Here is a 26636-nt window from a genome sequence, read left to right on the forward strand (position 1 = left end):
GCACGGCATGGCACGGGGGCTGTCGGCGTGCCCTGGCCTGGCGCTGGTCGGCATCCGCCCTGGCGGCCCTCGGGCGTGCGCCTGGGCCGCCGCCTTTGTGCTTGAGCGTGCCCGCTGCCCGCGTGGGTGAGGGCGTGCAGCCCGACCGAGGCCCGTTTTGCGCTGGTCGGGCAGCAGGCGTCCGCGGAAAGGTGTGGGAGGGGGCGGTGGAGGAGCCGTTGGGCCGCATGGGCCGATTCAGCGGCAGGAGAAGGGGGCGCGCCCTGGACGGCGGAGGCGGGCGCGCTCTGGTTGAATGCGCGTATCGAAGTTAGCGCGCATTGGTCACGGGGTGATGGTAAACGAGGAAGAAGGTGCTAAAAAGAAGATTTTTCTGTCGTTGATGTCGGCTGCTCTGCTCGTGCGCCTCATTGGCTTGCGCGCTGGGCGGTGACCGCGCCTTCTCCCCTTCGTCGTCGACCGTCCTGCTGGCAACTTTTCTTTCTCCTCCTCTCCTTCATCTCAGCTTCGTGCGTTACTGACCGCAGCTCTCTCACCTTGCGGGCTTTTTTACTTCGTTTCTTTCGTCACCGCAACTAAGCTATTCATCCTCCTTACGCGATCTCCGCGCCGCTAGCTCACCCTCCCCTCCGTGTTTCGATAGGCGCTGGAGAGGAGTGCGACGGCGCGCGTCTGTTGGTGGCTTTGACAGCAGAGGCGCGGGCGGGGTGATTGTGTGTCTGGTGGCTGCCGCCGTCCCCAGTCTTTCCCCCGTGTTCTCCCCGCTCTCTTAGCCTTGTGCCGCTATTCTTTTTTGTACTTGTCCTTTCCTTTTCTACTCACTCATCGTCATTCTTCGCGTTGCGCTGCTGTGGCTGCTCACTCGCATCTCCTCTGTGTTTCTCTCCTTCCCACCCTCCTACCGTTTCCTATAGAGTCGCACAGGAGGGGGGAGCCCATCCAGTGAGAGCCGGACGCGGGCAGCGACAGAGCTGCACCGTGCCACTATGGAGGCATTCTGCTGTCGACACCAGCCCGCCCGCCCCCCTTCTTTCAAGCCTTCTCGGTACATCAGCGACGCATCGTGACACCACTCCGTCGAACGCCTTTTCCTTCTTTCCGGCCCACCTCGGCGCCCTTTCTCGTGACGCTCACGAGCATGCGTATTGAAGGGTGAGGCGACTTCCGTGAAAGAGTCCAACTCTGGCTTCGTGCGGGCAACCCTTTTAGCCGTTTCACGCGCCGCGGCCACTACCTTCTCGCCCACTTGCACTCCGGAGCGAGAAGATAGACGGACTTGATAAGCCCTCCCCGTGCCTGAGCGCTGGCAGTGAATCCGCATGTTTATCCGCCGTGAAGTTCTCGATTGCAGGAAAGCAAAGGGCCCCCCCTTAACCGACAGGGCCGCCGGGGCCTTTGGCGGCGGAAAGCGATCTGTGTGCGAGTCCGCGCCACAGCAGCAACGGGAGTCGATGCCCTCCGCGCCGACCTCCAATAGAGGACCCGCGCAGAAGGAAGGGGAGAGGGTGGACTCGCCCACCACGGAGCTCAGCAGCCACCCGTCACGAAAGGAGCGCCAGCCCAGGAAAAGGTCTCGCGAGCGCCAGATGCGGGAGGCGGAAGGGGAGGACAGACAGGCAGCGGTGCCTCGCCGCCGCGTCATACCGACCCCGCCGCACCGTCAGCTTTTCCTTGTCAAGGACAACAGCTTTGGTGAAGGATGGATCAACATAAAGGAGCACAAGAGCCTCCTCGCCGCGTACGCAACGGACCCTGGCTGCGGTGGCAGCGCCGCGGGTGTGTCTCCTGGGGAAAGACGCGTGGGTGCGCCCGCCCCGGCGCTCTTCAACTGTACCGATATCCGCAAGCCTTCCCCCGCGAGTGTGCCATTCGACGCCCTCCCTCCTCCACTGTCCGGCGCTCGGCTCTCCAGTCACCCCTTGGGTACTCGCCCTAGGCAGGCTGGCTCACCAACGTACAGCCCAACAGCACCATCGCCAACCGCAAGGGCTGCTTCTCCAGACTTCCGTGATGGCCGTCGAAAGGGCAGGCAGGTGGGGAAGCTGCGGTTTTGTGAGCCTGTCGAGCTACAGGTAGAGTCCATCTCTGCTTTAGCCATGCGGCTCACTCTCGTGCTGTGGTACGCGTGCCTCATCGCGGCTCTCGTGGTGGAGGTAATTCCAAAGGTGCAGTGGTCAATGGTGAACATCTGCGGCGCCACGCACGGTGTCGATATTCGGTACATGCACGAGTGGACGAGCCCTTGCGTGACTTTTCTACCGACTGCCGCAGCCAACGGTACCCTCGAGGCCCCGAAGACGGTGTCGCTTAGGTGGGGCGGCGCGGACTTGACCCCCCTGCAGAGCAATATGGCGCGCTACCGGCGCTTGGCTTTTAGTCTATCTACACCATCGGGCCAGAGAAGCGGCGTCCAGCAATATCGTCTCGTTGCCGAGACTCGCATCTCGGGCGCCGGAGTTGATTGGGTTTCGGAGTATCCTCTCTCGGTGCGCTGTGACACGACGAAGAGGCGTTGCGATGTGGCTAGGGTGCCGGAGCTCTTGCTTGGTAATACGCCGAGGTTCTCGGGCGAGTTCAGCTTTACGCTAACCTTGGTACCGGAATCGCTGGCTGCTGGGGCGGCCGGTAGCTCTGTTGGAATTGCCTACCAACGCCATGCCTACACATGTGCCACGCTTGTTTGGCGCTACGTGCTGATGTTCTTGTCGCTGATCCACACGCTACGCTTCATCGCGTACTGCAAGTACACGAGCATCTTGTACGAACAGGGCTGGACGATTCTCCTGCAGGTGGCGCTGCTTTGGTACATGAACCCGCTGTTCGCGCTGAACATCACGATCTGGCCCTTGTCCTCCATGCTCGCCTTCATGGAGTACCGCATTCCTACCTACTTCATGGCGGTACTGACTGCGTACATGCTGTCCGTTATAACGGCCTCCATGGCGTGGGCCCGCCCCGCCGTGGCAAAGCCAGACGACGGTGTCTTCGCCAAGCTCAAGGCCTTCCTCGTGCGAAGCCGCAACGTCTATGACCCGCCCATGTGGACCAAGATACTTATAGCTGTCTACATGCTCAGCGTATTTGTGCTCGATACGATTGACGCGTGCGTGGAGAGGAACGCGTGGTACTCGGGGTCCAACAACGAAAGCGGATACCGGCGGCTCTACGTGCTCGTCATGATAGTCCACCTTGCGGGCGGTCTCGTCTGCCTGTCGCTGCTACTTTACCTGCGCAACTACCTCGGGAGCAAGCCATACCTGGAAAGCCGTCCCCAGCAGCTTGCCTGCCGCGTGTTCTTGATGATCTTCTTGTCTGCCATTGCGTACTGCGTGGCTCACTGCCTCGTCTTCTTTTTGCTGTACAACCGCGGCCACCCGGCTCTGGCCTCGCAGCAGCCCTTCCTGCAACTCCCAATGCTGATGATGACGAGCTTCTTTGTGAACATCATGACGCTTGTCTACACCTCGCAGAACCGAGACGAGAGTGTGCCAGTGCACCCACAGGACCCGCGCTGGAAGCACATGGTGTGGCCTGACACGTGGTATCGCTGGCTGGCGCGGCACGGCGGCAGTCAGTACATCTTCGCCACAGAGCAGGAGGAGACGCGGTTTTACCGCCTTCAGTTTGAGTTTCGACGGCGCCAGTTCATGGCGAGGCAGAAGCGCCTGAAGAGCGTGAGTGGGGCGCTGTCGGGCCTTGATCTCAGCTCAGCGGGCTCTGTCGCCTTCGCCGCGTCATCGGAACGCGCGCAGAACACCATGCGGCCCGACTGGCCGTCCTCCATGCGTGACCTGCGAGATGAGGGCCGCTCTATGACGAGCTTGCAACAGCGCGTCAACGGCGCTAGTGCGCTCGGTTGTACAGATGGAGAGGAGCCACTGCAGGCAGGTGTCCAGGTGAGCGCATCAGACACAGATGCCGTTGCCGTCGGCTGCGGCGGCCGCATTCAACGCAGCGAGTCGCCAGCTGTGCGGGACAATGACCGTGGTGCCGCCAGTCCCGCGCGCCGCGATGATCAGTCAGGGGTGCCGACAGTGCGCGGAGAAAGCCACCAGGCTGGAGAGCGGATGAGAGGGGGCGGCTTCGACATCGACAGTGAAGCTGCTGCTACGGCTACCACCTTTGAAGCGCGGGGCAGTGACTTCTGCCGCAGTCGTTGTGCCGTGGGCTCGAATCGCTTGGCGCCAGTCGACGTGGCGGCGCGGCATGTGATGAATATGGATCGCTTCAGCACCTACTTTCTAGCGGACGGCGTCGATATGGCTGGCCGTGGCGCGGGAGGCGTTGCGAAACTGTACTCTGACCTGACGTGCGGCAGACCGTCTACAAGAGACACGTACGCCATCGCGGGCCCCGCACGACGACGCTCTCGGATGCTGCGGAGTGCATCTCCTATGCAAGGCTGTCACGGCGAAGATGGGAGCGTCACGGCCAGCGGGCTCTCACAGCTTCAGGGATCATTAGGGGCAAACGCCGTGGCGTGCACGTGGAGCGGTTCTCACCGCCGCGAGGGTCGTATGTCTCTGCCACCGGCGCAGCTGGGGCTTGCTGGCCGGTGCCAACACAACTCACGCTCCCACTCGGATGGGGATGCTCCTATTAACTCACGGGGAAATGACGATGTTGAGTCGGCGATGCCCAACTGCAAGGCCCCTGCAGGGCATGACGCGCTGCCACTGGCGCAGCAGTCACGCTACCAGGACCCCTTAGCTGGTGTCACCGTGAGCGGTTGCACTGAGTCACCCGTAGAAGCGGCCTTGAGGCCTCCGTGGGCGGCAGCTGCGGCTTCGGCGGACACTGTTGTATTGCCGCCAACTGATGCGGAGGAGGAAGACGGAGGGGGGATTTGGCGACGAAGCGAAGGTGGACTCGCCCCGAGGACCCACAGTGGTAGCTGTGCGCGCCAACGCGACGATCTGCAGGGGCCGGTGCTTCCGCTGCGCGCGCCGACTGCAGGTGGAGCCGGCGTCATCGGTAGCAGCCATCTCAAGGGAGCGCTATGTCTCGACCAGCAGGACCCCCTTGCTCTCTCACGCCTTGCATCCGTGTTGGGGGCAGATCTGCCCTCTTTGGCGCCAACGAGTCGCACTGGCGAGGGTGACGTGCGGCAGTGCTCTGTGCACGGAGGCGCAGACAGTCGTCCGCACGCGGAGAGTCTTGACGACGATGCGCCTTCTAACCTCTCCTTTCACAGCTCGAGCGACAGCGACGACGATGGCAGAAGCGACCGTACACATGAGAGCGCTCATTTTTTGAGGCGCACGCTCACGTTGGCGCGGGAGCGCCTTGGAGCGCTAATGGGGACGGCGGAACAGAACCTGTTGGAGCGGCCGGTGCGCGGGCTGAACCGGCTGGAGACGCACATCTTCAACGCAGCCTACCGCCCATTCCAGTCCATTCAGTATCTGCCGTTTTTCAACCTTGAGACCGCCATCGACTGCTTCAACATCTCTTGGGAGGCCTACGGGGTGGAGGAGAGCACGGGTGACCAGGCGATCGGAACAGGTATCAAGGTGACACCGCAGAACGTTCCTCGCACCGTGGCCCATGGCATCAAGAAGGTTATCTGCGGCTGCTGCCCAGCCGAGGAAGATAGCAGCGACGCCGACGCCGAGGACGTCATCGAGAGTGAGCTGGGCCGGGGTGTCGCTGTGGGAGCGCGCGACAGTGACGAGGGGGCCGCAGCAGTCGCGCCCGCTACCGGCAGCGATGGCACGGAACGGATGGTGCATCCGATCACCACGCAACAGGGATGTGATTCGAATGTGGTAATTGTGGACCGGCGCAGCGACAGCCACAGCCGCGGCACATCGGGCGAGTTCGACACGAGGGCGGCCGCACCGCAGCGGATTCTCACACCCGCGCTCGCCGGCAAGGGCTCGTCCAACCATCTCGCCTCACCCCCCGAGGGGCCGAAGCCGGATGCGCCCGCGCCGGTGAAAGCCGCCACCGCCGTCCCCAACCACGCGGCGTTGCCCATCAACGTCGAGCAGTACGGCTTTGTGCGACTGCTCGTGGCGGAGGCGAAGGAGGTTCAGGTGCTCATGGTAAAGATGGACACCGACGCTCCGGAGCACAAAGGCAAGGCGCCGCGCGTGATCATCGGCTTTCGCGGAACAGCGAACATGAGCAACGCCAAGCACGACATGAACATCCACCGAGTCGTGTGGCGTGAGATGGAGGCGGCGGCCTACAGGGGGGCAGCTGATGCGTCTGGCGAGGAGACATCTGAGATTGCAAGCAACCTCGACGACAATGACGACGTGACGACGGCGCAATACCTTGGCTGTGCCTCCTGCATCCGCTCTTGCATGCGCAAGACGCCCTGGCGGCCCACCTGCCACGCCGGGTTTCTCGCCATCTGGAAGACGCTGAAGCCGACGGTGCTGTCGCGGCTGCGTGGCCTCCTTTGTGACGACCCCGACACCGTCTTCCGCATCTTCACCACCGGCCACAGCCTTGGCGGCGCCCTGGCATCCCTCTGCGCGTATAGCATCACCAACATGCTGAAGCGCATGGACTACCCCATTGCAGACGTAACCGTCTACACATACGGCCAGCCACGCATGGGCAATCGAACATTCCAGCGCATCTACGACAAGACCGTTCCGCGCTCCTTCCGCGTTGTGAATGAGAGCGACGTTGTTGTGAGCATGACCATGTTTGGCGGCTACCACGTCGGCATCGAGGTGGACGTGGATCGCCACGGCAATTTCATCGTGAAGCCGACAGCGATCGAGAGGCTTTTTCCGCCGACGAAGGGGCGGGGCTTGACTCTCGTCAATCACCTCATGCGCAACTACGGGACTTCGCTAAATGCGATTGCCTCTCGAACTGCATGCCCGGCGCGCGGACTTGACTTCTACTCGACCGCGGACCCCGAAAAGGTGAAGGCTGCAAGGGAAAAGGCAGCGGCGGTTCATTTGATGCAATCGTAGAGCCGTTCAGCACAGAAACGATGCGCCCCCTCCCCTTCCTCCCCCGCGGCCTTTTTCTTTGATTTTCTCCTTTGGGTACAGGATGGTTGCTGAGGTAGAAGGGGCACGCTTGCCACGCGCACAGTGCGCATGGCAAGCGTGCTGCAGCGGGCCACGAGCGCGTGGCGCCTTTAACTCGAACCCCCTTAACGGATAAGGCACGGGCCTTCACGGCTGCACACAGAGCCGCCGCGCCTGCTTCTTTCATCCCCACCTCCCCCTCCCTCCCTCCCTCCCCCTGCGAGGTGGTGTCTTACTTCGAACACAATGCAAGCGGAAAGGTTGGGCGTGAGTGAGTCACCGAAGAATTTCTTTGGCGGTACGAGACGGCAGCAGCGACGGGAAAGACAGACCGCATTTCCCGGTGTCTTCTTTCACCGTGCTCAGCAGCGGTGCAGAATGCCTATCTCACCGTCACTACCGTTGCCTTCCGGCCCCTCCCATGGCCTGCCCGGTGCCTGTGCGCATCATCCACCCCATCTCCTCTCTTTTTCTTTTCTTTGCTGCCTCACTGGTTGGCTGTGGACGGCGGTGCGGCACGGGCGATTCCAAAGTTTACGAGCCGCTCTCGCCCTCCCCCCTTTCTCTCTCTACACATCGCACGAGCTGGCGCTGAAAGAGCGACACCACGAGCAGCGACGGCGGAAAGCAGGGACGCAAATCAAACGAAGAAGAGAACAAAGCCAAAAAGGCGGCGCTACAATGACAACGATAGCAGCGACCACAGCGGAGACGAAGCCGTCTATTCTGCAGACGACGGAAGCGCTTCTCGCCATCCCTTCGAGCGAGACCGTGTGGTCGTCGTGGTACAAGGAGTCAGAGGATAGGTTTGCGGAGTTTACGAGCTTTGAGCCGACACAGACGGTGGGAGGCGCAGGTAACGTATCGCGTACCGGCTCTGTTCGTACCTTGTCGATGCGGCAGATCAGCGGGCAGTTCGAGGAGGAGGTCGCCAAGTCGTGGGAGGAGGACTGGGAGGACGAGGACGTAGAGGACACCTTCGAGCACATCATGGGCCAAATTTCTCAGCTTCACGCTACCAAGGCCGCATCCAAGTAGTTCGAGTAGCAATGACGAACGGTCGCGTCTCTGCCGCTTCGTGCGAATGCCCGAGGAAGGGGGAGGAGGGGAAGAGGGGTGGGAGCTGGTAGAAAGGGAAAAGCGCAGCAGTAGTCAAGTCGACGAAGTGAATAAGGTGTGGGCGACGCGTCTACTTTTTGCAGGTGTTGCTACCGTCTCCCCCCGCCCTTGCCGGCCCGCTTCCCTCCCTTCCTCTGTCTCCCCCCTCCTGGTCTCTGAGCTTTATTGCGCTACGACATCTTCTGAGCTTTGACGTTGCCGTCCGTTTACGGCCGGCTCCCTGGTGCACGTGCGCGTCTCCGTCGAAGGCTCCAGGGTAAAAGAAGGCGACGTCACGGTACGCTGCCGCGGCTCTGCGCAGATGTGCGGCGTGCTTCTTCTGCGTCCCATGCGCTGGGGCGTACTTTCTCTCTCCTCCCCCCTCCCTCTCAGTGTTCTATGGACGGCGCTCTCAAACGCCTCTGGTGCCCATTTTCCGAAAGGAAGCCGAGTCCGGCGGAACACGCCACCTGGCGGTAAGAGAAGGGTGACCTCGCGCGGGCATGAGTCGCCGGCCGGAGTCGGCATTCGGCAAAAAAAAGATATGCACCCGGCCGACCTGTGCGGTCACGCGTCCCGTCGGCAATACCCCTCATCTGCTCCTCTCTCTCTCGCTCTCGCTCTGCGCATTGCATCTTCTCAAAAACATCTTCACACTCTCTCTTGTCCTGGCACGCTGCACCTGATCACTTCCTCCCCCTCCACCCCATCTCCACCCCACTCCCCCGCCCGCTCCTTTCCCACCGCACATCCGTACCACTAGAACGCGCCTGCGGCGATCACTTAAAAGCTGACCTACGCTGAATGAAAACCTGGTCGACCTTCACAGAGACCCAGCTTAAGCGCCGTAAGTGTAAGATCGACTAAAGGTTTGTGCAAGGCATCGCCGTGCTCATCCGTCTACGTGAAGAGCTGCCCTCTCAAGTGCAGAATTCCTTTCTCCATCGAGGTTTGGTGCCGCCGCGACAGACACGTCGTGGAGGTCTTGGCAACGCTCTGCAAACACCTCGCAAGCAAACAAAACTGCAGGCCGCCGCGACTTTATTAACTAGCCTCTAATTCATTCTAGTCCAAGTGCGTGCGTCTGTGTGTGCGTGTGTCTCAGAGAGAGAGAGCTCCTCTGGCAACTATTCGCACGACGACTACGTGGACTAGCGATCGTGGCTGCCGCAGCTGCGACGTCTGACCGCTATGTTTTTTCGTAGTGCTTGGCGCCTGGTGGAGAAGACAGCTATCCTAGCTGCCAGGCATGAGGTGCCCGAGAGCGCGGATGCGAACCACGAGAGCCGCCCTTCTACTTCTATATCATCATCGGGTACCACCAATGCTGCCGCTACCTGCTCCCCTATCGCCACGTCTGCGTCGACGTCGTGGATGGCAGGGGCTGCGTGGGCCAGCCTAGGCAGCGAGTTCAAGAATGTGGCGGAGGAGAAGTTCCTGAAGCCCGTTCCGGATCAATTCCTGACGCCGCGCGCCACGACCGACATTCAGCCCGCGGAGGAGCTGCTAGCGAAGCTGGTGGCAGAGAACGCGGAGCGGTACAAGGGTATCGACGTACGAGACCCGTCATCGATGGCTATCTACGAGGGCGAGCGGCCTCAGTGGATGACGATGGGTGGTCAGGTACGCGCTGTATCCGAATTCATTTCTGGCCACCTGTGCCACCACATCTCGCTGCCCGAGTGGAAGGATCTGTTCGACCTCGAGTACGCGGAGATGGACCTGACGTACTGGCTGTACGTGCTACATGTCCACCTCGTCAGCCGCCGCGCGACAAGCATCCCGATCGAGAAGTTCAACCGCCGCCGCGAGGTGCTAGAGGAGCTGCTGATGACCATGTTTGATGGTTGGGCGGCCACATCTGAGGACATCATGGGCCGCCCGCCGCTGAACAAGATCAAGTACTACATCCGCGACATGTACTACGTGACGGCTGTCAACTTTGAGGAGGCGCTGCTGCACGACGGACCAGGGGCGGACATGATGCTGATTGGGTTCCTGATGAAGTTCTGCCCGCTTCCGCGTCCGGAGGACGTACCAATGTTCACCTACTACACCCTTGTCCATTACATCCGCTTCCATACGGCCCTCTTCGATCGCATGCCTGATGAGGAGTTCGCGAAGGGTAACTTCAACTTCCTGAGCCCCACCGATCCACTCATCTTCAGCAAGTATAGCGAAATCGCGTACGACGAGGTGATCCGCGGCTGGACCGTCGAGGAGGCGGAGGAAGATTCCGAGGAAGCGGCTCCGCGCCAGTAGTAGTGCCACTCTGCTGCGGCGGCAGCGGCTCCGTTTTCTTCTGCTGCGAACCTGTCTTTGCGTACACCCACACACAGTGTGGGTGCTGGTGCTTGTGTTCGTTGTACGGCCGGTGGCTGTACCCACCGCCTCCCCTCCTCTCTCTTTTCAACTCTGCGGTTCCCTGTGTACCACTCATCGACGCGGGCTTTCATCCTAAGCGGTAGTCGTGCTGTGTGTTCCTGGTACCTCTCGGCTGCGCCCTCCCCCTCCCTTCCCCAAATCGACTGGCATAACCGTCGCGTAGGGTCCAGGAACTTGGTGATCAGGGATGTAAGACCAGCAGTGTAAGTATCTCTCTCTGTGTGTGTGCGTGTGGGGCTCGTTCTGCTCGCGCCTGGGTGAGTGCCCTTCTCTTGGCGATGAGAAGCTGAGAGGGCGAACGCTTCTGTTCTTTCTTCCTCTCTTTCTCTTTGTGTGCGTGTGCGTCTGTGACGACATCTGTTTGGTGGATTAGGGTGCGGCTGCTGCCGAATGCTCACAGCTATCTGTCGCGTTGGCTCTCTTACTTAACCAACAAAGAAAAAAATGAAAGGAAACGCCCCCGAAAAGGAACCCGTCGAACGCTCACGCACGTATTGCCATAATCATCGAATCGAGCCAAAAAAACAGTCGCGACGGTGTTTCTGCGCTCGTGCGTGCGTGTGTATGTGTGCGGCGATGGGCCTCGCTGCGTCTGACTCGCGCGCTCCATCACGTTCGCCGTAGCGCAGAAGGCCTGCGGAGCAGGCGAGTCACGGGTCCGGGTACCTCTCCGCGTTGGACGGCAGAGGGCGAGAGAGGGGGTGGGATGACGGTGTGGGTGGTTGGGGGGTTGGTTGGTGGGAAAGCACGCAGAGTGGCGGCTGTACGCGTATGCCGTCTCTAAACTGCTAACAGCTTCCTCATTCATCCTTTTAACTGCTTGCGCACAGTTCACATGACGCATGCAGGCACTGGGAAGCGCGACGATGCCGCTGATGCGTCAGTAGCAGTAGCCTTTCCATGGCGAGCGGGTGGCCCTTTCTCTCTTGTGGTGACTGGCTACCACACGGGGGATGGTCAAGCGGCCCGCTACTGTGGCTCTCCCCTCCCCCTACCCCTCGCCGGTTGAAGCCTCATTTTTTTCTTCCCCACCAGGATGCGCAGTGAGTGTGGTGGGTGGAAGCTGCTGCGTCTTCACGGCTCTGCATCCGCGATGCGGCGGCGTGCACAGGCGAGGCTACTCAGAGTTACCGCTGGTGTCCCCGTGACGTCCCCTCCGCAGCGACCTCTGCGGCAGCACCAAATCTCATCTTTTTTTCCCTTCTGCTTCCTTCTCTCTATCTGTCTGTGCTTGCGCCTGTGCGACTGTACGTTGCATCGCGATGGGGCATGCACCAGAATGCATCTGTTTGCCAGCACAATCGCCATCCTACTCAAACGCGACGCCCATTAAAAAAAAACTAATCACATACGCGTAGACACGCGTATCACGCGGTCGTGCCTCTTTCGTCGCTTCATCTTTTACTAGTTGTTGTTGTTGTTCACATCCACGACCGTGCGTCAGAGACCTATATAGCTCTATATAATCTACGAAGCGAACAAAAACACACACCCACACACCCACACACTCTGAGAAGAAGAGCGCCACCACCACAACAGATTCCACTCTCCCTCCCTCTCTTTCTTTCTCTCGTCGTTGCACGAGTAAGGAGGTTGTGGAAGGTGCGCGCGTAGGCGAGGCAGAAGATCAGTAGAAAAAGAAGCAAACATCGAAACCACTCCGCATCGCAACGGCGCGGCCGTGGTGTTTTAGGGGTTTTCTTCGTTGCCGCTGTTGGGCAAGGATACACCGGCGATATCGTGATCAGAACAAGGAGGTCGACAGTTGGCGCCGTTCACCTCTGAAAACTTTTTTAAAAATCCCCACTGGTGTGTGTGAGGGCTCCCTTCACACTCCGATTGCTTTTGCCGTTTTGGCGGATTTACCGCTCCCGTCTCTCGCCATTACACAGAGAGGCAAAGCCCCCGCAGCACACACCGTCGTTGTCGCACGTGGTTTCCGTCGAAGCCAGTCGCCAGCCCGTCTCTTTCCCCTCTCTATTTCCTTCTGCATTCATAGCTCATCGCGGTTCACAGAGCCCTTTCCCCTCTCTTGGTCTCGGTCATCATGAAGCGTATCAGCACCACCGAGCTCCGGGGCAACGTACTCCGTCTGCCTCGCCTGCCAGTCCCGCCGCTTGCAGCCACCATGGACGGGTATCGCTCAGTCTTGCGAGCGCTCTGGTCACCCGAGGTGACGGCGCCGCATCTAGCCAAACTGGACTCCTTTGTCGACTCCTCCGCCCCGGTACTGCAGCGGCATCTCGTGGACGCGGATAAGACCGCTGCCGAGGCGGGCAAGGAGCCGTTCTCGTACGTGGAGGATATTTTGGCTCACTTGGCCCTCAGCAGCCGCTCCCCACAGGAGGTCAACATGAACGCCGGCTTTGTTCTGCAGCAGGACGTCATCGGGGGGGATAGAACACAGGCCGGAGTAGCCTCAGCCCTCACCTACGGCATCGCGTGCTGGATCCAGGAGGTTCGGACGAACGGGCTCTCCGTCTCAGCTGACCCGGCCGCGCAGTACGACGTGTCGCCGCTCCTTACCGAGTTCGGCCGCAGCCTCGTTCCTTCCAAGGAGACTGATAGGCTGCACACCACACCCCTAGAGAAGCTCAGCCACATCATCGTGCTACACGATGGCCATCCTTACATGGTCCGTGTCTTTGATGAGCACCAGCGCGTGCTCGACCGAAAATTGATTCAAAAAGCCTTCGAGCTGATTCTCACCATCACCCCTGACCAGGACAATACGTCTCCCGTGTCAGTGCTGACAGCTGGTAGTCGCGCTGTGTGGGGCCAAGCCTATGAGGAGCTGCTTAGGACCCCCGAGAACGCCGAGGTGCTGCGCCTCTTTCAGGAGAGCATCCTGGTGGTCTGCCTCGACAGCATGAAATGGGGCAATGATGAGAGTCTGGCGGAGGCCTCGGCCCTTCACGGCAGCAAAGAGGAGCTGGAGAACCGCTGGTACGACAAACATCAGATGATCGTCTCTGAGGACGGGCAGGTGGCGTTCAACTGCGATACAACAGCGAGCGACCGTGTGCACTGGGCCAAGTGGATAGGGGACGTACTTTCTATCCTCAAGGAGAGGGGTGTTGGCGGGGTGTCGACGGAGGCCATCGACGGCTCTGCCGTGAGCAGTATCGTGCGCCACTTGAGCGTGACATACGGCAAGTCCTTCGTCTCGCACATTCGTGCGGCACGTCAGGAGGCATTAGCGATTGTGACGGAGACCGAGGTGCACTCCATTCAGATACCCTATGGCAAGGCGCAGCTGTCGGCGCTGAAGGTGAACGCGGATGCCTTTCTGCAGATGTGCCTGCAGTTGGCCGTGTACAAGATGCGCAACAAGCTCTGCAGCATAACAGAAGTGTGCAGCACCGCCAGCTTCTTTCACGGCTCAACGGAGCTGATGCATACAGCGTCGGAGGAGATGCGGACGCTGGCCAAAAGCCTTGCACAGTATCAACAAGACGGCGAGGTCGCGGCGGCGCTGGACACGAATGGCAAAGAAAAGATTGCAAAGCTCATCCGCGCCACGAGCGACCGACACGTCGCCCTCGCCGCTGCCGCATCGCGTGGCGAGGGGTGCGGCCGCCACCTTATGGCTCTACGCCACATTGCGCGGATCAACGGCGACAAGGCCGCGCTTGCCTTCTTTGAAGATGACCTGTTTCTAAAGACAAGCACGCCGGTGCTGAGCACCAGCGAGTTTAGCCAGCCGTGGCTCCGGTACTACACCTTAGGCCCCATGCAAAGCAACGGCTACGGCCTCGGGTACGTGATTGATGAGCAGGAGGTGCGCGTTTCCCTCTCCGCCTTTACGAACAGTCCGGCAACGAACGTGGCGGACTTGAAGGCAGCTCTGCTGCTTTCATGTAACACCCTTTACGCGCTGCTCGGGGGCGTGCCCACCACGCGCCTGACTTCCGCGACAGCCTCGAAGTGACCGCATGGCGAAAAGAGCTGCGCGATGGGGAGAGGCTGTCGCCACGCATGCGAGAAAGAGGGACAGCGCATCCCATCATGGCAGCGCCACTACTCCCCCCCTCCCTCCCCCCACCACGCAGAAATTCGGCCAGCACAACGAGTGGCGATGCAAATTTTTTTTCCTCTTTCGCGCTGCCGTCTGCTCGCCACCAGCTTCCCCTGTGCGTTGTTCAGGACCTCCCCTCCCCTCTCTACACCCGCCAATTTCGCTCTCACTTGGCGTTTTTTTTTTCTGTGTTGGCCAGCGCCTTTGCTTGCAGCGAAAGCTTCTACCCATGGAGGACACAGGCACAGACACAGTTTCTCTCCCTTCCCCTCCTGATTGCACTTACTGACGCCCAGAAAAAGAAAAAAAAGAGCAGAGATAAAAAAGGGTCGAAAGCAGCGGAAACGAAGGGCAAACGAGCAACAGAAGCGGCAACAACAAAGAAAAAAACTGCCTTCCGGAAGTAGACCTGCACTTTTATGCCCTTGGGGGGAGGGGAGCGCTGCACAGTGTGCCTTGACTGAGCAAAAAAGAACTGAGCCATCTTCCTCTCCTCCTGCTGTGAGGATGGCTCGGCGCTTCCGCTGACTCTCCTCCTTGCCTTGGTTGCCACTGCTGCTGATATCACAGTCTCACTCTTTTTTCTTTCCTTAACTTCGTTATTGCGGTCTTCCATTTTTAGTTTTTCTATTTTTCTCCCCCTTTCTCGAGCTCCTTTGTTGTGGTCGGGTAGCCAGGAGCCTTGAAGGGTTCGCTCACGAGGGAGAGGGAGAGGGAGGCTGGCAAAGGGGTGCAGCATCTGTGTCTTGCTCTCTCTTTCTCTCTCTCGCGCGCGCACTTTTTTCCCCTTCGGATGTGAGGGGGAGAGGAGGAGGAGGGCTCCTTGTGGAATGCAGAGCAGCAGAGAGGGCACCTGCTCTTCTCTGCTTGCGTGGTTTTTTCCCCTTTCTTGGTGTGTGTGTGCTGTGTTGGTGGTCTTTTTAAATTTTGGTCGTCTCGCCTGCTGTTGGGTCTCCCTATTCACTGTCAGCCCCATTTTTGCTGTCTGTCATGGCTCACTCACCGATGGGTGAGACTGGGGTACGCTGCATGTGCGGCTCACTGAAGTCGGTGTCTCGAAGAATTACCGATGGGTAAAGGGAAATGAAGAGGGAGGGGTCCGCTGGTGTTCGGCTATTTGGGATGGGGCGCGCGTGCGCGGCGAGCATCGGGTCGTTAGGCCACACAGCAAAGCTTTGGTCGAGCGAAAGCCCAGTGAGAGGCGGGAGTGGAGGAGGAGGAGGGCACAAAGACTTTTTTTTGAGCCGCTTCTCCTGAACCAAAGCCGTTTTTGGCCGCGGAAGACGACGCGGTGTGTCATCGATGGCGCGTGTGTTGCGGCTGCGTCTCGCTCCAAGGTTGCGCTGGCATCTTCTGTCGCTGCTGCTGCTGGTGCTTGCGTATCCATTTCCGCTCACATCTCTTCTGCCCGCCACTCCCCCTCTGCCCACCTTGTTAGTCTCGGGATATTCTCTCCCTTTCGCTCTCTTTGGCTTCCTTCCTGCTGTTGCCATCCGCTCCTCAGAACGGGGAAGGGGTAAAGGCACTCCCCTCAGCGCGTGTGGGCGTCCCTCAGGCTCCGATGTCGCACTCTGTATGCGGGGCAAGCCCGTCAGTCAGCCCCCCTCCCCCCTCCCCTCCCTCTCTCCCGTCATGCCCTGCTAATACCGACACGCTGCTGGTGAGGGACACGGGGTCCAGTGTCCACGGCGTAGGGAGCGTCGGAGTGATGCATCGCTACGCATGCCTGCGGTCGTGCCATGGACGGTGCTGAGCCGGAGCGACATGCGGCAGTGAAGGCGGTTGCACCATCTGCATGATGGGCAGAGCCTTAGCCTTGCTCGAATACATCTCATCCGGCCCTCACTGTCTGCTGTCGCGGGGTAGGTAGGTGGGCGGTAGGCCTGATCCATTCCGAGGGGTGCGTGACTTGGTGACCTGCGAGGCGGGTGGGGCCCTGCGCAGCTGAAGTGGTGGATAAGGGGAGGCTAGAGCCGGGGGCTCTTTTTCCTTGTAGTTCACCGTTTTTTCGTATGGAGTGTATTTTTTTTTCCAGTCCGTGTGTCCTCGTGGTGCTGTCGTTTGTGTTGTCCGTGGCCCTCTCTCTTTCTCGTAGCCAATCGCTGTTGCCTCTCTCTTAGCCAGTGCGAAGGGGGAGGCAGGGGGAGGTGGACTCCGTGTTGCCCTTTCCTGCCTTCTTCCCGCCTGTTGCGGTTGCTTCTATTTTTTTCTTTTTTCTTAGGAAACACGCGGTGCATCTTGGGTGAGGTCCCCCCTCCCTGCCTTCCCCCCTCTCCTTCCTACGCACACAGATACGCAGATGAGAGACACGTGAACACATAAACGCGAAGAGAAGATGCGAGAGGGCAAGCGAAAGAAAAGAAGGCACGCAACGAGGGCTCAGATCACTCGGCTGCCTGGCAGTGCGCATGCACGCACATGGGCGCACGCCGGCCATTTCCAATGGCCTCCCTCATGTGACCCTCGCGTCCTTGCACGGGCTACGGGAGAGGCGCTGCTCCTGCGAGGTTTTGGGCCATCCTGCCCCGGCAGGCACATACGTTCCCCATGCGCTCCCCTTCACCATATGTTCACCCCGCTCGCCTCCGGTGCACCTTCGACTCCTCGTGTGCGGCTTTGACGTGGCCGACCTCCTCTTGCATTCGCCGCCTACGCTCACCCGCTCCTTCCCACCATCATCACCCCTCATGGCAACGCGTCCATGCCACGCGAGTGAGGGAGCCTAATCTTCCGCACATGCCCTTTGTGAAACGGTACCAAGAAGACAGAGAACCCACGAACGCACACCTGCGCGGGCGCTTCGTAACTGTTTCCTCTCTATAACTGACGCTGCTCGGCTGGTGAGGTTTTGGCACCACACAGCACCATCTTTTCTTTCCCTTTTTTTCGCACGCTCACTCCGACCTCTTTGCAGTAAAAGGCGCTGTCTTTCCTATTGTGGCGCGCCTCTCTCTCTCCCTCTTTTACTGTGCCTGTTTTTCGTTTTTTTTTGCGTGTGCATGACGTATTTCTCTCTCTTTCTCGAATGAGTCGGTCGCATGCCTCTCGCTAATCAAGTTAAAGATGTCTTCCTCGCCTTCTATGACCGTGGAGCAGCGCATCCTGCACCGACTCTCGACAAGCGCCGAAGAAGCCGTCCCGTATGAGCGTCTAAAGAAGGAGCTGCAACTCGGCTCCAGCGGTGGTGAGGGAGCCGTGCGGCGCCTCATGGAGCAGAATCGTGTGCGCCTGCGTCGAGGCAACGGCGCCGATGCACAAATATATATCTCCATTGTAAACGACATAAACGAGAACCTATCTTTAGTTCTTGACGCGGTGCGCGCAAGCGGGTCGAGCGGGATAGATCAGTCACAGCTGCTAGGCAAGGTGCGGATGCCCAAGACAGAGCTCGGCAAGGCTCTCGCAGCGCTCACGGCAAAGAACCTTATCAAGGAGCACCGCTCTTTCACGAACCGTGCGAAGCGTATCTACACCCTCTTCAATATTGACCCGTCGTCGAGCATCACCGGGGGCGCTATGTACTGCGGCGAAGAGCTCGATGTCGCGTTTGTGGATGAGTGGCGTAGGGAGCTGACGCGGTTCGTGTCGGCGCGACGAATGGTGAGCTTCGACCAAATGAAGCGCCATGTCGAGGCGGTACAGAGCGCTGGCCGCGGCCACGGCCCTGGAACGGCTCTTTCCACCTCAGGGCACGTGCCGAATCATCTGCCCGGAGCATCTTCTCAGCCGCACAACTTGCCCGTTGTTTTCACGATGATCGACTCAGCGCCGCAGCGGCCTGCCGTCGGCGGTGTGTCGTCGTCAGCGTCTGGCGCAGCATCGGCAAGTAGCAGCTACACTTTTCTAGCGAAGCAGCTCTCCGACCTGGACCTGCGGACCCTCGTGCACACCCTCGTCCTCGACGGCGTACTGGAGATGCTTATTCCCGCTACCACTGAAGGGGTAAGCACTCCTCAGTACCAGCTCGCGTGCGGCCAGAGCGTGATGCGGCACTTCACCGCGCAGGCACGGCGCCCTCGTCAACGATCCTTGCCGACCGGCGTTGAGGGACCGGCGCTGCAACGCGCGCGTCAAGAGGGTGACTTGTCTCTGGGATTATCTACGCATCTCTCAACTGCTCCGTCGTCCTCGCCGTCGACGAATGCCTTTGGTGCCGCAAGCGGGCTCGTTCCCGATATCGAGAGCGACGGACCAAGCTGCAGCATCATGGAGGCTCTGCTTCAGTCCAGCCTCTGGGAGCCGGCGCCCGTCTCGCAGCCTTCTGCAAAGGATGCTCTAGACGGCTGGTCGTACATGCCGGCTGTGGGTTTTCCCTGCCTCGGGTGCCCTCTCCTGGAGCAGTGCTCCGCTTCGTGCCGAGGCGTGGTGAATCCGAAAAGCTGCGCCTACCTAAAAGACTGGCTAAGTTGACTCCTGGAGGCAACCACAGGGGTTGCGAAAAACAAAAGGAATTCAAGCGTCTCATCAAGCAGCAGCCTCGTTGTAGCCTTCGCGGCAGTGAGTGAGGAGTCAGGAGGCTCCCGCAGCGATGAAAAGTAGGGGGCGTTCATGTTGTTGCTGGCGGTGAGGGGAGGGAAAGCGGGAGAGTAGGAGGAGGGGGGAGGTACGGACTGGGTGCGTGTGAACCCTTTCCCCCTTCGTAGCGCTTTACTTGGGCGGAAGTATGCACCCATACACACCACCTCGACAGGGATGAGGAGAGGGGCGCGCTTGCAGTGGACTCTCTCGCCGCCCCTCTCCTCACCTCTCTCTCCTCCTCAGCGGGGGCGCTCTGTTGTGCCTTCACAACGCACCTCTCTCCTGCGTCGGCGTGTTTTGCTCTGTGCTTTCAGGCGCGCCAAGGCAATAACTGTGCCCGACGCACGAAGGGTTTATGGCGCTCAACGGACACCGTTGCGGAGGTCAGAACAGAGGGTCATGCGAATGGTGGGGGAGGGGCGGGTGGGGGCGTGACGGTGTGAGACACCGGAAGAACAGAATGGGGTCATCCTCCCTCCCTCCCTTCCCCCTCTCTCATTCGCCGGCTACACGCGTCTGACTATCGTGCAGCTTCTCCCGCCTTTGCGTGAGTAAATCAGTCGAGGAAGCATCAACTGCAAAACAGCAGCCAACGCGTCGGAGGGTGATCGTACAGATGGGGCGGACGACACCTTCGTGGGTGGTGTTGACGAGGAAGCACAGATTGCCTCAATCTCGTCCTCCGAGGTAACAACGCGCAAGTGAAACCAACGACGAAAGAAGAAAAGAACTGTGCCCCCCCTCCCTAAAGCTCGCGACAATATGGGGGGAGTTAGGAGCTTAGGAATGGGCGAGAGGGGAAGGAGGAGAGTGAGACGTGAATATTTCCGCTACTGTACCTCTCGGTACGACAGAGGGAGCTGGTGCAGGCCACGCAGGAGGGGGACACGCCTCTGCGGCCCTGCAGCAGTCCCATAGTAGTGGCCATTCGCTCCCTCGAGCACTTTCGGCTCCTTTTGTCATGCGCAGATGTGTACTCATATTTGCGTGTATATATTTTTCATCCGTTGACTCCTCTCATCCTCTCCGGAATCTCCGCTTGGCTCATTTCTCTTTTTGTTTTCTGCTCCCCCCTGCGTGCGCCACTTCATCGCCCTCTTCCCCTCATCCGCTCACTCACGTGCCTCGGCAGAGAGGTGTCGATGCCCAGAGGACGTTGGCATGACGAGGCCCCCGTCCTCTGGTTAGGCGGCAAGCAGCACAGCAACAAAGAGCAAGCGACAAAGAAAGTATCATCTTCCGTTCTCTGTGGTCGGCGCTGTGCGTGGAGGTGAAGCGCGGCCCTGGCCCCTTATACCGGCTTAGGAACTCTTGCATGCCCTGTGAGAGAGGAGGTCGGTGACAGTGGACCTACAGAATTCATTTGAGGGACGCGCAGAGAGAGGGTGCGTATGAGCGAAAAGAGGTTACGCGATCCAACGTGAACGGGCGCACGCACGAAGATCGAGAGGGCCATCTGTGCTCTTTTGGCTTTCTTTCTCTTACCTCCATAAGGATCCACACGGTCTTGCTGCTGCTGTTGTTACGGGGAGCGCTATGCCATCTCTATGGCCCTCTTCATCTGCGCCACTGGGCAGCATAAGCAGCAGTCTTGTCTCGCCATCGAGACATCGGCGGCAGCACCAGCAACCTGCCCCGGCGCGACTGAATCCGTCCGCGAATAGCAGCACACGCGTACATCCTGAAAATTCTACCAAAGGTGTGACTTGTGCATGCGCGCCGCCGCTGCTGGCTGATGCAGACTTTGCCCGGGAAAGGACGGAAGAACCGGAGGCAAAGCGTCATCATGCAGAGTCATCATCATGCCCGGCCCCAGGCGGCAGCAGCAGCGCCAGCAGCGCTGTGGTTAGAAGGACGGCGGCCACAGCAGCCACTGCTGACACTCCATCGGTTCCTATTTCGGTCCACTCTTCGTCGGCGGCATCTTCGTCTTCATGCATCCGTTCCTCAGCTGTCGCTGGGTGCCCGGTGGTGTGGACGAGAGGCGCAGGTGCTCGCCTGCCTGCCTCGTTAGAGGGTTGCGATGGGAGCGGCAGTGTCTCCACGAAGGCCGCCCCGACTGCCTCTACACACTCGATGGCGGGCCCCACAGCGAAAGGTGTCTCTTCCTCGCTCTCCTTGGGTGTCACATCATCCCTGCGCTCCGCAGCACAGCCCTCCCTTGTGCCTGCGGGCGTTACACGCATTGTGTGCTCGCACCCTAAGCCCACAGCGCCGTCCACCGTGCTTGTTACAAACACAGGCGCGCCGATGACGCCACCAATGACAAGGCTGGCGCACCGCATCCATCAACATGAGCTGCGCCCCGCGGATTTCCGTCGTGAAGAGGTTCTCGGTGCAGGAAGCTATTCAATCGTCACCCTTGCTACGCACTGTGCGTCAGGCCTGTTGTTTGCGCTGAAGGAGATCGACCGCAGCCGCCTGCGATGGCGACCACTCGAGGCGCAGCTGCGCTGGGAGATTAATCTGCAGAGGACGCTGCGCCACGCGCACATTGTGCGGCTTTACAGTTATTTTATCACACCAGAATGCATCAGTCTTGTACTAGAGTACTGCAGCGGTGGGACGCTGCTGAATCGGTTGAGAGCTGCCCCGCATCACCGCTTCTCCGAGCGGCAGGCATCGCGCTATACGCGCCATGTGGCAAAGGCGCTTGCGCATCTGCACGGGCTCGGTGTGGCGCACCGCGACCTGAAGCCTGAAAATGTGCTCATCAGTGCAGACGGCATCGCCAAGCTAGCGGACTTTGGCTGGTCGAGATCTGTGGTGCATCCGTCACCACTCAGCGGGTCGGCGGCTACCGCGCAAGCTCCACACGACCAACCAAATGCACCGCGTGACAGCATGGAACACGACGCGAGCAGCGAGAACGCGAAGGAAGGGGCGGTGGAGGGTCGCCGCACGATGTGCGGCACACTGGACTACCTGTCACCCGAGATGGTATCTGGACAAGCGCACTCGGCTAAAACAGATGTGTGGTCGCTTGGTGTCATGCTGGCCGAGATGCTGACGGGGATGCCGCCGTTCTACACCGAGTCGACGCAGCAGACGTTGCGCGCCATACAGCGGCTACCACCAAACTTGACCGGCTCACACATCACAGACCGCGGGCCAGGGCTGCCTCTCAGCGGCACCTCCGTCACGGCCAATGTATCTTCGACCTACAACGAGCCGGCTGCCCTATCTGCAGGTGCGCTCTCTCTCATTCGCGCAATGCTCCAAAAGGACCCGGCAGCGCGACCGACCATGTCTGAGGTCTTGTGCCACCCATGGCTGCAAAAAGCCGTGAGGAATGAATGAGGAGACAGAAGTGGTGTGGTCGTCCCTTTCCTCAGCAGCACCGCCCTTCAGCCGTCTTGGCCACTTCTCCTTTGTTTCTTCTGTTTCCCTCGCGTCTTATCATTGAGCTCGGCTTGCCTGCTCCATGGCGGTGCTCCGTTTTCGCGGGTTCCGCGCACATGGGCGCGGCGCTGCTCGTCGACCACTGCCACTTTTTTTTTCTGGCACCCCCCTTTTTTCCTGTCAATTTAGAGTTAGGCTTTACCGTGGGTGCTTTGGATAGGCCCAGAGCAGCCGCGCATTCATCGGGCTGAGTCCTCTTGGCTATTCGTGCACATTAAATGACATGCCAAGAAGAGGAGGGAAGAACGCAGGCCGAGACGAGGCGAAGCGCTGTCGTGAAAAAGATCTTGCGCAGGACATGGAAATGGGGAAGAGTAAGAGGGACCGGAGCGGCGCAGCTTCGTTCCTGCGCCCCTCACTCCGTTCGCTTTGAGTGCGATTTTGTTGCCGATCGCCCTGCTGTGCGAGGCTATCTGAGCCAGCCGCTTAGCAGAGCCCATTGCTCCTCGTGTTGCCACGAATCCTGTTTCCTCCCGCCGTATCTTTCTCTCTCTCTTGCCCTTTCTCACGCCTACATGCGCCGCTTCTCTACCTACTGCTCTCGCCCCTCATGACTCACACAACCCCTCTTCCCATCTACGAAGCCCTCTATGCACGTGCACCCACGCACAGAACAGCCGCTTACTTTGCGTTACCTTTGCATTCAGTTACAACCATATATATATATTCTTCCTTTCACTGTGGGTGCGTGCTTGCTTCGTCATCCTGTGCATGTATGCTCTCCTCCTGTGTGCTCCTCCTCCCCCCGTCCACACCGCTCAACGAGCCGACACACGCTCAACTGAAGAAATAAAAAATAAAGGGATACGCAAAAGGCGTTGAATCGGCGGATTCGCCTCTTCTCCTTTTCACTTCTGCCCCTCACTGCCGTCCTCCCCCATTCCTCCTCGACTCATTGACCCGCAGCCTCATATTGATCAACTCCTTTTTCTTTTTCTGGGTGCTAGCGTGTGGTCACTGACGGTGTGCTCGACTTGCTGTTACCGACTTCCTCGCGTACTCCATCTCCACCACCCGCTCGAGGGGGGCGCAGCGGTTATCCGATCCTTCCTTTACCCCCTTTTGCCCGCATTCGCCGTCACTTCCTCCACCCTCCCTCACTCCATCCACCAAACACTGTGCCCATCTCCTCCTTTCCCTCCTTCTCGCATCTTCTTATTTTTGTCTCGCCTCCTCGCTCTTCTCTTCCCTTCCCTGCCTCGTGGCAAGCTCGCGTATTCGACCTGCCATCTTCTCCGTCCACCTATCCCTGACCTTCCGTAAAGGAGAACAGAGTTACGGTCGCGGCGCTCTTCACTTTGCTACATACGATTTCGCCACTCGCTGACGTGTGTGTGTGTGTGTATGCGCATGTGTAGCTCTGTTTTCTCTCGAAGACGGAGGCTCATCGTTGTTATCGACTGGTTCCCTCTTCCATCTTACTCTCTCTGTGCGCGCTTATCTTTGATTGATTCCCCCTTCCCCCCTCTCTCCCCCACGCGCGCGCGTGACATTTCTCGTTCTCGGACGTCTCCCTCTCTCCTTCTGTTTGCGCGGCTCCTCGTCGTGCCGTCGCCTTTTTTTTCTACTTCCTTCTCCGACTTGTGTGCTCGCCGTTTCGCTCTCCCTCTTTGCATTTGGTGCTTCTCCCTCATTCTTTTTCCCGCGCATCGCTGAAAGGGTGAAGGGAAGTGCTGCCTGACTCGCCTCTTTTCTCCCGCTCTTCTGAAGGCTGTCCTAACGTCGCCCTCACCACTGTCCTGCACCGCTTCCTATTTCGCATCCCATCTCTCTGTGCCACACAGCGCTCTCTACCACCTCCTCAGGCTATCCCTCTCGCGCGCCCCCCTCCCCCCTGCGCATACTCACCGCTTCGCTTCCGGTCAGAGCTTCAATTTCTCAGCGACGCTAACCCGCACTGCTTCATTTTCTTTTGATCCCAAGAGGCCTCACATTTACGGCTCTTGTGTGCTTTCTATTCTCTCTCGCTCTCTCTCTCTCTCTTTTGCGTCGCGACTAACTGCCTGAAGACTCTCTCCCTCTCTTCCTGTCTGCCTGTGAGTGCGTCTGTGCTGCTGTGTAGCTCTGCTCGGCCCCGACTCCGTGCCTCTGTGCAACTATACATATATATATATATGTATATGTGTATCACTTCCGCGCGCCATAATCATCTCACCAAGCCCTTCTCTCATCATCTCTTCACTTCGACGCACGCCTCTTTTCGCCCGGTTTTCTCCTCCCTTTGTGACTCTCTTGTGGGCTTCTGCTCGCTCTCGCTCTCTCTCTCTCACTGTCTTACCCCCCACCCCCCGAGTGCGTTGCGCAGCGGCAAAAGCAGCCACCACCACCAACAAAGAAGAGAAAAAGTGTAGCGAGGGAGCAAGAGGGCAACTGGGGTGCCACGCGTGTCTACGTCACGCATCATCAGCGCGTAGCAAGCAGGCAAGCGCACACGCACACAGACACCGAAGAAAGCCATAACGCATAGTCGAAGGGATACTGCAGGAGCGAATAAAAGAAACACCCAATAAACGAAAAAGACACGGAGAGCTGAAGAGAACCAAACAAAAAAGTGATCACCAGAACTGCGGCTCGATAGAAAGAGAGTGTTGCATCAGCACGCAAAACACCGCCCCCCCTTTTCCCACCACTACAACTGGCCCATACTTGTCTATCGTTCTTCCACGCGTGGAGCAGCGCCGGCTGCGTATCTACTCATCATACACACACACACAGTTCTGATTAGTCCGTTCAGTCTCCCTGAACGTTTTGGTCGAGTTGCTTGCTCTCTTCTGGCATCTTCCCTTGATCAGGGGATTTTTTCTTTGCGCGTTCGCACGCGCTTCTGTTTACCTATCTGCTTGCTTCTCGTTTTTTTTCGCTCCCTTCTTTCCCTCCCTCTGTGCTGCGCCCGGCCCCCGTCCTGTGCCCCTCCTCCCCTTTGTGAGTTGGCGCGTTCTTGTTCTCATTGCGTGTTTGTGTGTGTGTGTGGGTGTGTGTGTGTTTGCATTGGCCTTGTCGTGTGCTCTTCGTCACGCCCAAGCTCCTTTTCATCTTTACATCTGTTTGTGTGCGCTTCTTCATTATTTTTTTCCCCTTTCCTTTGCTGTCCACCTCCACCACCTCCTCTTTTCTCTCTTCGCAGGTCTCGCATATCTTTCAGAGAGTGCTTACGTCCGCGCGCGGTCGCTGTTGCTCACACTCATCTTCCTTTAGCCTCTTCTCTCTCTTTTTTTTCCTCTGTCAGCTCGATTCAGCTCCTCGCGGAGACGCAATTTTGCGCGCATCCGGCTCATCGCACGTTACATTCCCCTCTCTTCTTTAATCGCCATCATAAGCTGCACATATAGCGGAGTCCCTTTTTAGTCGTGTCGCGCAGCTTTGTTGGGTGATACAAGCGCGTTTCGACCTCCCTCCCTCCCCCTTTCTTCTTCTCCCTCCCAGCCTTTTTGCACGCCCCCCCGTATCCCCACACTTGCTTCCTCATCCGAAATCTGCACCCACGTCTCGCCGGTCGACAGAAAGAGAAGGACAGGACTCGCATCATCGTCTTCACAGGCCCGCTTTCACACACACTGTCTCCACTCACTCCTCCTCCCTCTTTTTCCTCTCTTACGTGATCATCCTAGGGCGCCCGCGCACCTGTTGTTCCCTCCTTCGTTCGCTCACTCACATTTTCTTCTTCGTTCTCTTCTATATTTTGTTTCACTGCATCCACAGCGGGTGTGTGCGTCTTTCTGTGCTTGCCTCTTCGAAAGAACGCAACGCTCACGTGCGCGTGCTCGCTTCGCCATTGTTTCTCTTCAGTGGCGGTGCCGCTGCGAGGTGCATCTCCCATCCCCCTCCCCCATCCCAACCCGACCCACCCGACCACGACGATACAACAGCCATAGCCACAATACCAACCGAAAAAAAAGAAGAAGAGTAGCTCTTTCACGCTTCTGACTCTTCTACATCTCCTTCCCCCCTCGCCACTCTCTCTCGGTGTCTCGGCGTCTGTCCACGTCGCCTCTCCTTTTTTTCGTTCTCTCCCCCTTTTGTGCGCGCTTTGTTTTGCGAACTCACGCAACGAGTGCAGGGACTCGCGTCGTGCCCGGTGCACTAGAGACCTCCGTCTCGCCTGCTCCTTCATCTCACACCGAGCTGCGGTATCGGCCTCCTCTTATCACGGTTCCCTACCCCCGCCCCGGCGTAGAGGCCAGACTAAAAGAAGGCGTGACCAAAAAACCTGTTATCAC

General features: G+C 59.0%; 6 protein-coding genes across 6 annotated transcripts; all 6 read left to right on the forward strand.

Annotated features, from left to right (window-relative positions):
- Positions 1–1319: 1319 nt before the first annotated feature.
- LSCM1_04424 (uncharacterized protein) lies at positions 1320–6938 on the forward strand (the record flags this gene model as incomplete). The annotated part of the gene is made up of 1 exon (XM_067321933.1): positions 1320–6938. One exon carries the CDS (start codon positions 1320–1322, stop codon positions 6936–6938), a length of 5619 nt encoding a protein of 1872 aa, XP_067177028.1.
- Positions 6939–7679: 741 nt separating this feature from the next.
- LSCM1_04425 (uncharacterized protein) lies at positions 7680–8036 on the forward strand (the record flags this gene model as incomplete). The annotated part of the gene is made up of 1 exon (XM_067321934.1): positions 7680–8036. One exon carries the CDS (start codon positions 7680–7682, stop codon positions 8034–8036), a length of 357 nt encoding a protein of 118 aa, XP_067177029.1.
- A 1251-nt stretch (positions 8037–9287) lies between these two features.
- Positions 9288–10358, forward strand: LSCM1_04426 (uncharacterized protein; the record flags this gene model as incomplete). The annotated part of the gene is made up of 1 exon (XM_067321935.1): positions 9288–10358. The coding sequence occupies one exon, from the start codon at positions 9288–9290 to the stop codon at positions 10356–10358; it is 1071 nt and encodes a 356-aa protein (XP_067177030.1).
- Positions 10359–12528: 2170 nt separating this feature from the next.
- Positions 12529–14412, forward strand: LSCM1_04427 (uncharacterized protein; the record flags this gene model as incomplete). Its single annotated transcript, XM_067321936.1, has 1 exon — positions 12529–14412. The coding sequence occupies one exon, from the start codon at positions 12529–12531 to the stop codon at positions 14410–14412; it is 1884 nt and encodes a 627-aa protein (XP_067177031.1).
- Positions 14413–17562: 3150 nt separating this feature from the next.
- Positions 17563–18909, forward strand: LSCM1_04428 (uncharacterized protein; the record flags this gene model as incomplete). The annotated part of the gene is made up of 1 exon (XM_067321937.1): positions 17563–18909. One exon carries the CDS (start codon positions 17563–17565, stop codon positions 18907–18909), a length of 1347 nt encoding a protein of 448 aa, XP_067177032.1.
- Positions 18910–20553: 1644 nt separating this feature from the next.
- LSCM1_04429 (uncharacterized protein) lies at positions 20554–22317 on the forward strand (the record flags this gene model as incomplete). Its single annotated transcript, XM_067321938.1, has 1 exon — positions 20554–22317. The coding sequence occupies one exon, from the start codon at positions 20554–20556 to the stop codon at positions 22315–22317; it is 1764 nt and encodes a 587-aa protein (XP_067177033.1).
- Positions 22318–26636: the final 4319 nt, after the last annotated feature.

The sequence above is a fragment of the Leishmania martiniquensis genome, chromosome 29, assembly GCF_017916325.1.
Source record: "Leishmania martiniquensis isolate LSCM1 chromosome 29, whole genome shotgun sequence".
Lineage (NCBI taxonomy): Eukaryota > Euglenozoa > Kinetoplastea > Trypanosomatida > Trypanosomatidae > Leishmania > Leishmania martiniquensis.